General features: G+C 45.9%; 1 protein-coding gene across 9 annotated transcripts in view; it reads right to left on the reverse strand.

Annotated features, from left to right (window-relative positions):
• The window catches only part of erc2 (ELKS/RAB6-interacting/CAST family member 2), a 34,539-nt gene that overhangs the window by 4,371 nt on the left and 13,214 nt on the right, over positions 1–16,954 (reverse strand). For 3 of the 9 annotated variants that reach the window (XM_086117697.1, XM_086117692.1, XM_086117688.1), the window contains 16 exons: positions 16,234–16,668; positions 16,075–16,149; positions 13,366–13,521; positions 12,630–12,797; positions 11,309–11,476; positions 10,582–10,719; positions 9,576–9,716; positions 9,354–9,494; positions 8,263–8,298; positions 6,373–6,575; positions 5,361–5,483; positions 3,347–3,467; positions 2,821–2,981; positions 1,706–1,853; positions 981–1,610; positions 6–379 (listed from right to left, as the gene is read on the reverse strand). In XM_086117697.1, the coding sequence (XP_085973823.1) occupies positions 353–379; positions 981–1,610; positions 1,706–1,853; positions 2,821–2,981; positions 3,347–3,467; positions 5,361–5,483; positions 6,373–6,575; positions 8,263–8,298; positions 9,354–9,494; positions 9,576–9,716; positions 10,582–10,719; positions 11,309–11,476; positions 12,630–12,797; positions 13,366–13,521; positions 16,075–16,149; positions 16,234–16,668 (2,871 nt within the window). In that variant the 3' untranslated portion in view covers positions 6–352. The remainder of the gene's footprint in view (positions 1–5; positions 380–980; positions 1,611–1,705; positions 1,854–2,820; positions 2,982–3,346; positions 3,468–5,360; positions 5,484–6,372; positions 6,576–8,262; positions 8,299–9,353; positions 9,495–9,575; positions 9,717–10,581; positions 10,720–11,308; positions 11,477–12,629; positions 12,798–13,365; positions 13,522–16,074; positions 16,150–16,233; positions 16,669–16,954) is intronic. The other 6 variants (XM_086117693.1, XM_086117691.1, XM_086117690.1 and 3 more) reach the window with 5 other exon arrangements.

Here is a 16,954-nt window from a genome sequence, read left to right on the forward strand (position 1 = left end):
CTTACCCACTTAGCTGTCAGCCTCCCAGCGCCTGACTTGCACACAGCAGGGGTACCCTCGTTCCACCCAAATAACTAACAAAAAAAAAAAGAAGAAACTAACACAAAACAAATGTCTCCCATCCAAAGGTCTCCTTGCTGAGTAAGGTAACAAATGTTTCATCAGTGTCCTGGAAATTCAACATTGGCTTCTGGCTGCTTTCCCCCCAGCAGTCATCTGAACAACAAGTCATTTACTTGTCAACCATGCAACAGCTGGAAACAGTGGAACAAAAAAATAAAATAAAATAAAAATAATTAAAATAAGATCTCACCCCTCAAAATAATTTGAACTTTGGTTGTCATAGCAATGATTATGCCCATATTCCTTCCTCGTCATCCTGTTGCAGTCATAGGTGGTATGTATTTGGGAGGGGGGAAAAAAGAAGAAATATTATTATAACTCTGGATCTGCATGCCCACACACACACACACACACAAACACACGCGCGCGCACACACACACACACACACACACACACACACACACACACACAAACATAATATTGTAATGATTTTGAGCAAACAAGATATGTACAAACTATTTTGTCCTGATAGTGGCAACTTATTAGTGCAGTGCGCCTGCTTAAGGTCTGTTTAACGGAGAAGATTGTTGCTAACCCAGGCCAAGTGTGACTGTTTTTTTTTTCCTCACTCACCCACATTTTCTATGCGAGGTGTGCGCACTCACTGCATACAACGAGGTGCTCTAAAGCGGCCATAGGAACGGTTTATCAGAAGGGAAGATCTATTTTGGGCAAAGCTAGCAATCCACCTGCATGCTGCAATTGCCTTGATCTGTTGTATGTCGAGGAGGAGCCAAGTTTAGCCTGGGTTGTTAGTGGAAGTTATGCCGTGTTTGCGTGTGTACATGCATCTCATCAAGGAAGTGAGTATATCAACATAGTCAGACAAGCACCTGATAACGTGAGAGACTTCTAACCTGGTCCGGGGAAGGGCGGTGTCCAGCATGTGGGGGTCCTCGACCCGGACCGCCACGATGATGAGGCGACGGGTGGCGTGGATGCTGCCCGTGCTGTTGGGGCTGAGGATGCTGAGGGTGTTGAGGATGCTGAGGGTGTTGAGGGTGTTGAGGATGCTGAGGGTGCTGAGGATGCGGGTGTTGTGGGTGAGGCCCCGGTTGGAGAGGGGCATGTGGGTGTTGGGGATGCGGGTGATTCGGTGGAAGATGTCCGTGCGGATGCTGTGGGGGATGCTGGAGGTGCTGTTGGTGCGGGTGCTGGGGCTGCGGGGGGCGCGGGTGCTGTGAGTGCTGGGGCACCGGTTGAGGGTGTTGCGGGTGCTGCTGCGGATGTTGCGGATGTTGAGCGTGAGGATACTGGAGCTGCGGCTGCTGGGGGTGAGGGTGCTGCGGGGCGGCCTGGGGGTGCTGCGGGTGCTGCATGTGAGGGGCGTGCGCATACGGGACCTGCTGGGCGTGCTGAGGGTGGGCGTACTGGGTCTGAGGTTGTGTCTGAGGGTGCGGGGCCTGGGGCTGCGGGTGGTGTGGGCCGTGCGGATGATATTGTTCGTCTTCGTAGTTGTCAGCAATCAGCTTCATTCTGCTTTGAGTCTGCAGGATGAGAAAATGAGCCGCAAGAGTCTGTCGGGGGTTATTCAAAATGATTTCTCGGTTCAATCATTCAAATGGTGTGTTGAAGTACGAACGTGCTGTTTAAGTTGATGCATCAGTTTGTCGCGCTCCCGCTTCAGGGACATCACCTCCTCTTGGGTTTTCTTTTTATTGGAGGCAGACAATTCCAGCAGTGCAATATTAGCGTCTTTCTCACTAATCGCGGCCAGCAGAGCTTGTTGTCTGGAAAAAGTTCATACAACATGATCGGGTCAAATGGGGAAGTGCCCAACCAGATCTGACAGACGGCACGGCTATAAATAATCTATGTTCTGGATTACTTGTCCCAATTAGGGTCATGGGAGAGCCAATCCCATCTGCCAATCACAGGGCCCATATCGAGGAACAATTATTCATATTTACACCTATGGACAATTCTTCAATGATCTTACAAACAAATGAAAACAGTCACCCACTGTGTGGGATTCCGCAACTAGTTTTGCTGTAAATGAAAATTTACTGCAGTACTTAACAATATGGATGATTTCATATGTTCTGGTAGTAAAGCAACGCGTGGAGAGTCTCTGTCACTGGAATGCATCTAAAATATCCACCTGCTTTCTTGAGCCCATTTCTTTTTTGTATTATGAGAACATAGCTACATTGGCCAGCGCAATTAGCTTCTTGCTGGACAATAGTGACATGTTGTTTGTTTGTCGTTTCGTAAAAAGAATTTATTCTGCCTGAAAATGTTGTTTCCCCAATAGGAACACCAGGGGTCGCGGTTCTTCCTTTGAGTTGTTTGTTGTTAAATGAGGAACATGCAAATGCCTCACAAACAACCTTGCCATGCCAGGAAGGATGCTATCCACGAGTACATTGTACTGTCGGATTTCAAATGAATTGTCCTTATAATGAATAATGGAATTCAAATTCATCTGCGCCTATGCAGTGACTTTCCGGTGCCTCTGCTGGTTGCCTGGCAACTAAGTATGTACTCTGGAAATGTTTCTGCCGGTGAACTGATATAAGCGAAATGTGGCACAGCAGTTCTTCTCTATAGCGTCACTGTTTTCCTGTCAAACCCGAGCTGCATCCAGGGAACGCATTCGGTTGTTCCGAGCAGTGACATGAGCGGAGTTCATTTGAGTTCAAACTCACAGATCAAATCCCTTCCCCAACAGACATAACAAAAGGCGAAGATGCTCACTTCATCTCTAGAATCTCCTCCAGCTGTTTCCTGCGCTCTTGCCTCATGTTGGTGAGGTGGCTGTCCCGCTCCTGCAGCGACTGCTGCGTGGACGAGAGCCGCTGCTTGGTGGAATCCAGTTCTTGCCTCGTCCTCTCGAGTGTGTTCATCAGGTCCTCCAGCTAATTGATAGAAAGCATGAGTTCAGATTGAGATTATTTAGTACACATGAAATAGCTTTCAGTTTTGAAATAAATAGCATCAAGTGTCTTGCGTCGTCTTGTGTGACACGCATGCATGTATCTTTAAGAGGCGTGGCCTGACGCCATTGCTTGTGAGATCGGCGACTGTGTGTGTATGTGAATGTGTCTGCGTGAAAGCCGTGGCTAATAGCAGCTTCCGCCAGATTGCAACTTTTGTGTCTTATTGTCAATAAACGTCTAAGAAGTGCTTCAGCGACTGTTCTTCTCCTTTCCCATATTTGAGGGCGTAACCGTCAGGAAGTGTATTCCGCGATATAGCGACGTAACGCAAGGAAGAAACTCACTTTGGAGTGGTGGCCGCCCTCTAAGGAGCCGTCCTTACGGAGATCCTGTCCTAAACCTTTCTTGTCCCCTTGGGGTCCCAGTTTGATGTTTGTACCTTTCTTGGTTTCTTTGCCTCCTTGTCTGTAAAAGCACTCATGATTAAGAGCAGCGCTGACAATTACCTGTACTCCATCCATCCATCCATCCATCCATCCATTTAAATAACAGTTTATCTGCCATGAGAAGTATTCTTGAGCAGTTGGATAAAAAGTAAGTCAATGTGGGAGGAGTGCTTGATGTAGTCACTCAACAGGACAAAACCATAAAACACATCCAAGCAGTGAGGGATTAGTTACTTTTGGAACCAAATTTGTTTCTGAACGGTGCCGGTCATGAAAGCACACATCACACATGGCTTGATGGCTTCATGTGAGCAAGGGGAAGAGACTTACAAGTTGGAACGCGTTAGGTAGAAGTTGGGGGGGGGGGGGGGGGGTAAGAACGTGACTTACCTGGGAGCTAAACTGCAGACGGGGGAGGGAATGGTAGAAGAAAAAGGACGACAGGACAAGTGGAAAACACATAGGAAGCAGTGAAGGAAAGTAAAAACAAAATGAAGGACAAGACATTAGACCAAGACCAGTCATGAACACACTCAAGTCATGTTTCCACCCAGCAGTAACAATCCTCAATTTGACATTGCAACTGGCACTTTTGATGACATCTGTGAGAGCATCGTATTCGCGAATACGGGCGCGGCCTTTGCATGATGCGCTTTCACTCGGGAACTCTGAACCGTGTGCATCCGCTGCCAAGGGAAGCAGACATGCGATCAGACAGCAAGGGTCAGCCCGGTAACACAAGAGGGACAAAAGTGTTCGGGTGTAGAGGAACGGAACTCAACAAGACACTGGAGAGAGTTGGCGAGCGAATCAGTTTGGGATGCAGGGGTGGTCGGACCTGACGTTTGAGGGAGCAGGACTTGAATCTGGACTGGACCTACAAATCCCCCCACCCCCCTCACTCATCATGAGCAGGTAGAGGTGGTGCACAGCAGCCCTTTGCATGCAGGTTATTGAGCCGAGCTTTTCCCTCAGTATCTGCTAAGGCAAGTTCGGCAGGGTGGGATGCTGCATGATTGAGGCGAACACAAAGGTGGTCGGAAATTAAAAGGAGCGTGACAGACGCACAACACGTGCATGCGTGTGTGCTTGCATGTAAAACATATGAACACAAAAAAAAAAAGATTAGAACACCTGGCTATTACACCTGAAGTGGGGTTTCTACCCCTTTTATAGTCTTCATTTGTGTAATACTGATGTTGGCCTGTACCTAATTCTCTAATTTTGTTCATCCCAGAGCTGTTGGATGGGGTTAAAGGTCAAGCTCTTTCATGTTTTCCAAAATCTTAGTCTTGCACCATTCGTGCGTTCTTTTAGTAATTTTACTAAGCTACTTTTTTATTTATTTACTTTGCTTTTAAACGTCTTTAAACGTTTTGTTTGTGAATGTTTTTAAATGTTGTACTTTTAATTTTGTGAAGCACATTGAATTATCTTGTGCATGAAATGCACTTTATAAACAAAAGTTGCCTTGCTGTTTCACACCAATCTCATCCAGTTGCGCCTCTAAATGGCTCGGTTGAATGAATTCAAGACATGTCTCAAGGCATTTGCACATACAGTACATATAAAAGGTATCAACATGTTCATAAAATGATTAAATGGTCACAGTGGACCAACATTTCTTGCTGATGTTCAGATGCCACATGCTAAAAAAAAAAAAAAAAAAAAAAGCACTTTAACACACAGTACACATTCACGGGCCAATTCATGGTATGGAAGCAAATAAATTTGCCTGTCTCAAGCAATCAAAACTCAATACAAGGCAGCACGTTGTCGAAAAGAATTCAAAGCAAACAATAACGCAGCGATGTTTGCGTCATGAGACCGCCAGTGTCAGCCTGACGCAAGCATTCGTCATTCATTCCACAGACCGCACCGCCGGGCTCGAGTGCCAGGACGGAGCACTCACTTTCCCAGGAAGTCCCACACCATGCCCCCTATCTGCTGGGGGGCAGCGGACATCGGGGGGAGCGGGTCAGGGGGGGCTCTGCCACCAGTACGAGGAGAGGGGCGAGGGGCAGAGTGAGGGGGGCTGTGTTTGGAAGGGGTGGGGGGGGCGGCGTTATTTGTGGCAACGCGACACAGTGTTGTAAGGAAGATGGAATTAAAGAAGGCAATTATTGGATTGTGGGGAAGGATAGAAAAGATGGAGGTGATCAATAGTGGAAGGGTAGTCAAGAAAGGGAGATAGAAAAGGGAGCAGGATGGAAAAGTGGGTAAAGGTGGCAAAAGAAGAAGACTCAATTAATCAAATGCCTCGGATAAAATAATGTGACAATTGCAACAACAGGTTATTATTGATTATTATTGATTATTCTCTTGCTGTCCAATTAATCAATCTGGTGTAGAGATCGAATATTTTGCTGCTTCTCATTATGATGGACCCCCCAATCATGTGTATGACTCAACAGTACAGTGTATAAAACAACGGTTGGAGTCACTGTGAAAAATGCATCCATGTGACATATATTTCAGTCTGGAAGGCAAATGGGTGCATTTTTTTTTAACAATCAGGCAGTGGCTGGAAGTGCAACTGATGTAAAAAGCTATAACAAGCACACTGTTTTATGTAAATGACTTGTGGTGAGACCTGACTGGTGCTTCCATCTATCCATTTTCCGAACTGCTTTATGCTCACAAGGTCCACAGGTGTGCTGGAGCCTATCCCAGCTGTCTTTGGACAGTAGGCGGGGGACAACCTGAACCCGTTGCCAGCCAATCGCAAGACACACAGAGATGGACAACCATCTGCGCTCACACTCACACCTAGGGACAATTTAGTGTTCAATCAGCCTACCATGCATGTTTTTGGAATATGGGAGGAAACCGGAGTACCCGCAGAAAACCCACGCAGGCACGGGGAGAACATGCAAACAGGACCAATACAGGAGGCCAGTGTGACTATACGTCTTGTCTGTTACCTTTCCAACTCTGCGATCTTCTTGTCTTTGTCATTCTTCTCGGTCTCCACCTCGCGCAGGATGTCCAGGAGCCTTTCCACCTCCGTCTGAGCCTTGCTGGCCTCGTCCTTGTAGTAGCTCACCTCCTTCTCCAGCAGCTTCACTCGGTCCACGTATTCCGGGTTCCCTCTCGAGCCTGACTGATGCTCTACTTCGTGGGCCTTCTGAATTGAAAACCACAGATACAAAAATGGACTCAGTTAACTGAGTGACGTTGACAGAAACTCCCAAACTTTGTTGATATTATCTACACTGCTTTCTTCCTCCCTTCTATCTGTGTGCCTAAAAGCAAATCGCCAAGTAAATAACACGAGGGTGTCATTAGTGATGCTAGCTCGTTAACTTGAACGGAGCAATAAATTCGGGTGATTTAACATCCATAAGAGACTCCCAGTCACTTTGCTCACACACATCCAATAAACACTAGAGTAGGTTTGTGTATTAACAAGCACACAAATACGAACAAAGCCGCAGGACTCCTGACAGTACACGGAACGGGAACAGCCACATGTCAACACAGGTGACGCACGACAGCAGCCTCCACCAAAACCACAGCGGTGAATGCCGACCACGCTTGAGGCCTCAGCTAACCACACTGACACAGTCGAGAAGCTTGGCAACACTCAGTGACAACATGCAACAAAGTCGACCATGTCATGCAAACCCAAGAAAGCTCCGCAATCTTTGCGGCGGCCGCATGAAAACAACACACTCCATATTTTTGTTCAGCATGAAGAAAACCGCGAGATTTTACAGTAAAACTGAGAGAAGTTGAAAAAAAAATATAGACTGAAAAACTCTCAAAAAGAACTCTTCAGAAACCAAACGGCACTATTTGATGTTGGCTTTTCTATTCTTTTGTTGACCTGCCTCCTTTTTGTTTCACTTTGAATGCGTCCTATCGTGTTTGCCACCCTTATGCTAAACACATTTACACAGTGGATCTAAAAAGTCTACACACCCCTGTTCAAGGTCTGGGTTTTGGTGAAAACTTGACCAATAATAAGTATTTTCAAAACTTTTTCCACCATTAACTTGACCTATAACCTTGAAGGCTTTGTGCTAATAGCTACTTTAAACTTTTCAGAACTGCATCCATCTAAAGTCTCAGTTCCACCTTAAGAAAAAACAACCCCAAAGCATGATGCTGCCATGACCTTCCCTCACGATGGTCTTCTTTTGGTGAGAAGCAATGTTGTGTTTTTGCCAAACAACAACCTTGATTTCATCGGGTCATCACAAAAAAGCCTAAACACATGGGAACACGTGTTACGGGTTGAGCTACACCCTGGTCAGCAGCCAATTGCATCGGCACACGTTGATAAACGACAATTCACACTCACTTTCGCAACAAAAGGACAATTTAGAATTCCCAATGAAACAAAACAACATATTTTTGGAATGTGGGAGGAAGCCGGCGCACCCGCAGAAAAGCCACGCAAGCACAGTGAGAAAATGCAACCTCCACACAGGATTGACAGAGCCCTGTTGCGAAACCACAGCCTCAGAACTGTGAGGCGGATGTGTTAACAAGTCCTCCGCTGTGCTGGAAACACCGCGATGCTCATCTCAAATCAAAAACAACACACAAAAAATAGCCGGTAGACTAAATTCAATAGATTCAGCACGGATGTGACAAGCACAAACACTTGCAGAAGGCCGCCCGATGTGAAGCTCCTTGGGTGCAATGATCGACATGCATCTGCTGGGTGAAGGGGGGAGAAAAGGCGGAGGGGGTTGAAGCAGAGCCACGATTGCTGAGAGGGCCAACATGAGCACCATGTGTCATATCCCAAAGTACTTCAGTGTCCTCATGCGTTCCGTGTTCGTGGCTCAGCGAGAGGAACTTACAGGATTGTTCACGTGACTGAAAAGATGCTCAGCTTGCTACGTTGGAGGGAGAGGGAAGGGGAGGAGGGGCAGTCAGGGATGGGAGAGTACGTGTTAGGAGTCTGTGTGAGGCAAGAGACAAGGGGCAGCACTTTGTTACATCTGAACACAGCGTAGACAAATGTAGAGGACCACACGAGGGGGACAGTGGCAAGAGACGGACGCATGTAGCGAGGCTGGCATTTACGGGAGCATCGTGGTCGCACTGACGTTTGTTGTTTCGTTTGAAAGTCTGGTAGGTGCACATTACGTTTGTCAAACGTTGGTGGCGCAATGGGTGCAATTTCTTGTCTCGAGTGTATACCTGCGAAGCCAAGGCTTGCATCGATGGGAAATGTTCTTACAGTATTTGTATTATCATAACGGTGTTCGAGTTTTGTTTTGTTTCGTTTTTGTTCATCATTCAAAATTGGCAGGGTTGTTCACAACGCTCTTCTCTACGGTGTGTCAAATTTACTTCTATTTTCACTTTATGGGGACTTTAATGTTAACGTCAGGATGCACAAAATACTTTGAACTTGCTTCCTTTGAATAATATATACATATATAAATAAAAACAAACAAAAAAAAAAATATATATATATATAATTGAATTATATATAAATGCATCTCAATGCATTAGAATATTGTTGGAAAACTGGTATTATTATTCTGGCAGTCTGAAAAAAAATCTAGATTTTAGATTACTGAGAAAATGAGTAAAATATTTCATGGTTTCATTTATTACAATGTTGATGCCTATTGATTATATTATTATAATCCCTCAATTCACCATCTCTAAAATATTACATAAGAAACATTCAAAACGATTTGTAACATAGAAATTAGGGAGAATTGGCTTTCAGAAAATGTTTTACCTATGCATCGAATTGTTCGATCGTGAGGTTCACTTTTTGCTGAATAAACATACTTTTCTGTGATATTTACATTCATGGAGATGTACCTGTATATCTGAAACTGCCACAGGTGCAGCTCAGGCTATACAACAGCTGAGACTTTTCAGCCAAAAGTGTATGAAGGGAATATTATCCTGCCCGGAGATGCACACCCACCTTCTGTAACTGCGTCTCCAACTTACTGCATTCCTCCTTTTTCTGTTCGATGGCGATCTCCAGGGACTTGAGCTTCGAGTCCTTTTTGAGGCCAGAAGACGCCAGAGAAGATGCGTGCTCCTTAAGATCGATGAGGCTGGACTAAATGTGCACACACAGGACAAGGCAGTGTGTTCAGAAATAAAGGCGCGATAGAAAATGCAAGCCATGTGGTCCGCCAACCTCCTTTTCGGTTAATTCTATCTGCAGGCTGTTGACTTTCTCCTTGAGGTCCTTGTTCTCCTTCTTGTAGGCGTCGACTTCCTCCAGACGTTCTCGGTCTTCCCGTTCCCGTTGGTCCTTTAAACGCTCGATGATTCTCTCCTAATAACACAAAAAAAAATTAAATTAAATTGAATGAATTTCATCATCACAGGCACTCGTCAGGAAAGAGATTCATCTACACAGTGAAACTCCTCTCCAACGAAACCTACATGGGCGAAAATACCCCCAAGTGTGGAAAAAATGTTCATGCATGAAAGCCATTCTCACTTTTCTGCTCCCCCTACAACAAAAAGTCCCCCTGTTCCGTGATACGAAATCTTTTTCTCTGCTCTTGCCTCGCAACGAGATTCACTACAACGAAAACAAGCCTTCCGCAAAAGTCTAATCCAACCTCAGCATGCTGCAGCGACCTCTGCTGCTTCGTTCGGAAATGGCAACAGAAACCACCACACTGGTCTACACATGCGCAATAGTACAGGAAGTATTTGTTTTAGATGCAGCACGAACGTTACATTGCTAAAATGGCGACAAAACGGACCTTTGCATGCCAAGGAGGAGAAAAGAAAAGCTTTAACGCTTGAAGACAGGATAAAGGTCATACAAATGAAAGACGGAGGAAGCAAAATCAAAGACATTATGCAAGAAATTGATGTATGTGAAAGTAAATGCTGATCGGAAATTTCGCAATTTCTTCCCCTTTTTTTCTTTCTACGCTGGCTATATGAAGTGTCAAATAAGTGTATGCTCATACTTTTGCACTATTGGAATAAAAATAAAAAGTACACATACTGTATATGTTTCTTGTGTGTGTTCGTGTTTACGTCTGAGATAAAATTTGCTACAGTGAAAAGTCCCCTGTTGTGAAAAATTTCTTGCTGCAAACATGATTTCGTTGTAGAGGAGTTTCACTGTATAGTTGCTCACCCGAGAGCAGGTTTCAACATTTGTAGTCGTTTAGCTTTACCTTCTCTGACAGCGCCTCCTCCAGGGTGGCCAGGGCAGTGTCGGTGTTGGTGGAGTCGGTCTGCAGAGACTTGACCCGGTCCTTCAGGTTGCTGAGCTGCTTGTCTTTATCCCGCAGTTGCTCCTGCAGGTTCTCAATCTGGAGGAGGAAGAGGAGGAGGAGGAGGAGGAGGAGAAACACAAATCAAGGCACTAATTATAGCGATATTAACACCAAATAATTTCAGTGGGAGGTGTTACCTTTTTAAAAAGTCAACACAGACCGAGAAAACAAACAACAGATGAGGATGAGGGTGAGCACAAGAGAAGGAAACAATGGAGGGCGCACGAGCGGGTCAGGTTGAGGGAAAGTGTATCACTGGGAGTATTTATAGCACACACGTACATACAAACACACACTTGAGGCAGTGAGGTAGAAAGATCTCAGATGCTTTTCTTTCCGTGCGCATTCCTCCATGCTCAACGATCACTTTGATTTTCAGATCGCGAGGCTTCTAGTCGATGATACATAAAACGGCATTGAGAATCAATCCATTTGGTGTTAGGGTGAATTCAAACTACGATGTGGACCTACGCAGAGGCATCCACATCAGTGAGCAATACAGTTTACTGTGTGCGGCTGTATTTGCTAGTGGAGTACTACAAGCGACTTGTGTTATTTGTATGTAGGTGTGAGCAATATGACGTAAATGGAGCAGAACCTGTCAGGGGAATCAAAATATAAATACCTTCTTCTGCAGGACGTTGATTTTTCTCTCTTTGACCTCTAGCATGTCCTTCATGTCCCTGATCTCTCCAGCAAGAGTGCCTTTCTCTTCGGTCAGGTCCTGCAGCTGCTTGGTTTTCTTGTTGAGGAAGGACTCTTTCTCCTCCAAACGCAGACGCAGAGCATCTACCTGGAGCATTACATGCCCCCCCCCCCGAAAAAAAAAACATGTCAGATGACTTGAAACAATGCGCGATGAGAACACCGACAGAAAAGTGTCACATTCGCTTTCAAAAGAGGCTTGGTTGACTTCAATGACTTCTTTCCGATGACACCCCCAAGACACAAGAATAAGGCACACCTGTGCAATCCAATGACATCCACCCCAGAACTAGCCGAGTCACATAGACTCTATGTGACTCTATGTTGCTCTATGTCATAGAGCAACATATACAGTACATGTGGGGTGGGGGGGGGGGCTGAGAAGATGTAAAGTCATGTTGATTGGCTGTGCTTCTTCTTTCTGTCTTATCACGTGGGTTACACTTTGATCTTTAATCAGTGTATAAGTGTCGTTTACGATGCTGGGAGTGTGTGCGTGTGTGTGTGTGTGTGCATGCGCGTGTGTGTGTGTGTGTGTGTGTGGCAGAGAGAGAGAGAGAGAGAGAGAGAGCGAGAGAGAGAGGAGACTTATAAGAACAAAAGCAGGTCTCTTCCATCCTTAATTGTCGAACCATTCTTAATTGACTTAATCATAAACACTGCTACAGTCGAGGGATGCTGGCCAGTGTGTGTGTGTGTGTGTGTGTGTGTTAGTGCGCTCTGCTCAAGGCGCAAAGTTAATTGGTCGCTAATTCACGGATTTCCGTTTATCGCGGGTGGTTTTGGTCCCCATTAACCACGATAAACGAGGGATTACTGTATGTACAATTCAATTAAATGAAAAAAAAATATTACAGGTTATGAAATAATGTGGCTGGACAAGTGTGCACACCCTCTTCTCCTTTCTAGTAGAAGCCTGACATTTATGTGCTAGCAATGACCTTGGAGCTGTTCATAATCTCTTCCATCTTGTCTAAGGCCAAAAGTGAAGAAAAACATCGCCAAAGCATGTTGCTGCCACCACGACGCTTCAGTGTAGCCACCTTGTTCTTTTGCTAAGCCACTTTTGCTAACGAACAGTATCATGTTTGTACCAAACGTACCTTCATGGCCTTAAAATCCAACCGTGGTTTCATCGAAATCACAAAATATTTTGGGGAACTTTTGCAACAGTTGCTGGCCGTTCATTTTGCTCCTTGTGAAGGTTAGAAATGATCTTCCACGACAGGTTTTCACGTTACCTCCGTTTGCAGGATGGCCGCCCGTTGCTCTTTGGCAGTGAGAGACTCTTTGAGCACTTCAATGTGCTGTTTGCAGTCCGAGTTCTGGTTGTTGAGGGTCTCCAACTTCGTCTGCAGAGCCAGCAGCTCGGACTCCTTCTTTGACAACTCCTGCTTGAGTTGGTCAATCTGTACAAACACACCCGCGCGCGCACGCACAGAATCCATCTTTGGCGCTATTTTCATCAACACAAGTTGCTAGCATTAAAAATGCATTTGGGACTGAATCCCCCCCCCCCCCCCCGCATTCATCATGTATTATACATCATTCCTATTCATGATGGATGAAAAAAGGTCTAAAAATAGCACAACAAAACTGTGGACTGGTCTGCGCCTGGTCCACTAACAGAAGAATCAATGAGTAAACACAAAGTCAATGCTACAGGGAGACAGATGAGTCCCTGTAGAGAGAGACATGCAGGAGTTGGCGTGATGAAGTGCAGACGTTGAATTCAGGGAACACATTTAAGTTCTTTTTTTTTATTTTTATTGCCGGGTTTGTATTCTTATCTCCTTGAAAAAACAAAACAAAACATGCACAAGCACTTCTAAGATGACTTCCAACGAGACAGTTTGCTGATGGTGCTAAACGCTAAACACGGCAGCCTTATTCGGTCTTCACCGCTCTGCGCGGCTCAATCGTGACCCGCTTTGGGGAGAATGTCGAACTTTGACAGGACGCAAGGGCGCCGCCTACCTTGGTCTTCATAAACTTGGAGTGGTTCTTGTAGACCTCCATCTGCTTGATCTCCTCCTCGCGGTCCTCAGTGTTCAGCAAGCCGTTTGCCTTCAACATTTGGATCTCATCCTCCAGGTCGCGAATGTTGCGCTCCAGGGAGGCAATTTTGGTGTCCTGCACGCAAACATGCAGATGAGACATATGTCAGAATCCATACTGACATGCTCATAAATTGATTCAGTTCAAACAAATTTGAACTGAAGTCTATTATATAGTCCGCAAAGGCAGACTGAAGGAGGATTTAGAGTGAGGACGACAGAAAAAGAGAGATAGGTCGCGCAGAATGAGAGGAAGTTCTCTGGATTGCGTCCGAGTGACTGCAGCTGACAGAGATCTGAGAAGCTTGCTAGGCTGCAGAGGACTAATCACCATTGGGAAATGTTGCACAAACATTCAGCAGTGGCAGAGTAGAGAGAAACATGTGGTGGGAAAAAAAAGGAGGAAAAGTAACACGCTGCAGATTTTGCTGCTTGCGGATTCCGCAAGGCTGTGACTGTGAGTGCACCTCAGCTTTTTCTTTCTTTCTTATTTTTTTTTAATAAATCATACAACATCTTCAACATGGTCCGTGACCCCTCTCACGCAAGCTTCTTTTCCTTTTGCCCAAGTGACTCCGAACTTATGAACTTGTTCAAGGGCTCACCCCTAAACCACCGAAGAGGAACAGTGACAGTGAATCCTCTCGTGAGCGTCGTTACATGCACGTAACAGCTCACCTCGCATCGACGTCCATCAACTAAAATCGCCGCAAAAGACGCAAATCGTCGTACCTTCAACAGCGATAGATTTTATTCCCTCCACACGTCATCACCGGTTGCATCCATTTGCTCACGAAATGTTTTCCCGGACTCCCTTTGGCTCTGTCTGCTTGCATGCTGGCTTCTGACTGTCATAAACAACCACACCTGTTTCCATGGCAGCGTCGAGCAGGCTGTACGCCGCGCACGCTCTCGGCTCGGCGAGGAGGAGAGGGCGTAAGGGAGAAAGGGAGGGAGGATTATTGGCGCTTCCATCAGCATCACAGCACCGGAGAGGAAGCGGGAGCGGTAAAGAGGAGGGGAGCGGCGCGGGGTCTTCCTGCGCACAGCGAGAGGAGGCAGGTCTTCCCCCTTCGCTTCATCGACAAGGATGGCACAATTTGCATATCACGTGACGGCCGCGCCATCCGAAGCGAAGGGGCGGGGCGGGGGGTTCGGCCCTGTCTGCTCGGCGATGATGTCATGATTTATTTTGAGGAAGTGATGTCAGGCCTCTGCAGTGAGGCTGCTGGAGTCTACGGAGATTCGCTCGCTGCATGGCCTGAATTTCTCGGCTTGTCAGATGTGGTCCTCGGATCGGAGCAGATCCGATTGCTTTCAGACAAGTGTGGAGCACATCTCGCGTGTGTCAATGATGCAGCTGGAGTGGACTGCAATGATAGATCTACCTTTGAGGATCATAAAATTTGCGGGTGTGGTCTCCGAGGATGCCTCATGAAAGTATTAAGCCTGATTGTCTATCCCCTTAAATTAGAGGTGGCCAACGTGAATGCTGGAGGGGCCACCATTTTTCATCAGTGCTACAGGGGGCACACCCAGAATGTGGTCGTGGGCTGCCAGTTGCCCATCCCTGCCTTAAATGCTGCACTGGCATGTTTTAGCCTGTAGCAGTTATACCGGGAATTACGCATTTACTAGTTTAATGCAGGCAGAACAATTAAATGCTCTTTCACTCGATGACAATTAACTGGTGTATCCACTTTTTATAACATTTTGGTGCTGCACTGATTAATTGGCTCAATAAAGATTGGGAAAAACTGTTCCAGAGCGCTTTTCCTGTTCCTGTGTCTTGGAGCCAATACCAGCTTTTGCTACCTTCTGGTAAGAAAAGTGGGGTACACCCATGACTGGACGCCAGCCAGTAATATGGGCACAGATAGACAAACAACCATTGACAGTCACATTCAAACCTCTCAACAATTTAGAGTCTTTGATGTACCTGACCTAAAATGTACATTTTGGGAATGTGTGGGGTGACCAGGACACCCAAAGAAACTCCACAAGCATGGTGAAAACATGCACACTTCACATTCAGTTGCTTTATTTTAATCTGAATTGCGTCAATCCAAAATTCCACAATGACCTCTAAATCAAATCAAATAGGCCAATCGTAATCTTTGCAACTTGGCAGATTGCGTGACTTTGTGACCAAAACAAATCTGACTTGTTTTACGAGTTACTAGTCCGGACCAGTGACATCGCTTTCCTTTTCTTTTCTTTTCTTTTTTTTTGTGTGTGTATGATTGCACAATTCTGCAAGCATGAAATTTGAAAGGTGTTATTAAATTAAATGTTGAGGTTGACACAGGCTCCAGCTGCTTTGGAGCAGCCACACACTGGGGCACATATAAACACGCACGCTTGTTTAACACACATCTGCCAGTGTGTTGACTCAGCAGAGTATCGCAATAACAAGAGTAGGTTTCCAGTGTTTGAACAGTAACCGATACACCTGATACAAAATGTCCATAAATTAAATTTAATGCGCGCGTGTGTGTGTGTGTTTGTTTGTGTGTGCGTAATGCTTAGATTTGAGTTTCTGTACGCAAGTTGTGTTCCTTCCTTTCTTGATTGGTTGTTTTTTACTTGCTCTGTTTGCTTGTGTGGCGCATGTTTAAATTGTACTTACTTTCATCTCGATGATGGTTTGCAGGGCCTTTGTTTTGCTTGGATCCTGGTGCAGCTGATTTCTGCGGTGCAATTCCTTGGAGAACCAAACACACAACACGCTGTGAAAGTGTATATTGCAAAAAACATAAAGACGACAATATATGATGTGATAGCATACCTCCCTAAGATGGATGTTTTCCTTCTCCTTCTGGTCTAGAATGACCTCCAAGTGTCCCAGCTGGGCTTCCGCCTCAGCAATGCGCCTGTTCCTCTCCTGCTCCTCCTCCTCAGAAACTCTGCTGGGCCCCGAGGGCAGCCCTTTACTCTGCAGCATCTCCAGCAGCTTCTTAATGGACTCGTCTCTGGCTCCCAGCGTCTGCTTCTGCGTCTCAATCCTCAGCTCCATCTCTTCCAGGGTTTTCCTCAGCAGGAAGAGCTCCTTGGCCTGCCGGTCGTGCTCGGCCTGCAGCCGGCGGAAGTTTTCCTCGGTCAGCTCGATGGTGGTGAAATGCTCAGCGCCGGAGCGGTTGCCGCTCTCTTGCTGCAGCAAGTGGTTGAGGTCGCGTTGCGTGCGCAGCTCGTCCTGGAGAGCCTGGATGGTCATCTGGAGATGCTGATGAGGTTCAGACAAAACACACATAGGCTCATGTGTTGGAAAAAGTACAAATATTTGAAGTAGTGGAACAGACAGGAGGGTAGCACATACTTCTGAAATGTTGGGAAGAATGTATTTAAAGCGGCGCAAACGTGGGTGGACAAACAGGAGGAGGAGGTCTTACCTTCTTTACCAGCTAATACCGTCATCAAAGATGTCAACATAGAAAGATGCCTTACTTTGGAAAACGTGTGACAGAGGATAAATCAGCATAAGAGACCTGATGGAGTCCCAAAAGAATATG

Source organism: Hippocampus guttulatus, chromosome 8 (genome assembly GCF_054856545.1).
Source record: "Hippocampus guttulatus isolate MCC_2025c chromosome 8, RoL_Hgut_1.0, whole genome shotgun sequence".
In the NCBI taxonomy this organism is placed as follows: Eukaryota; Metazoa; Chordata; class Actinopteri; order Syngnathiformes; family Syngnathidae; genus Hippocampus; species Hippocampus guttulatus.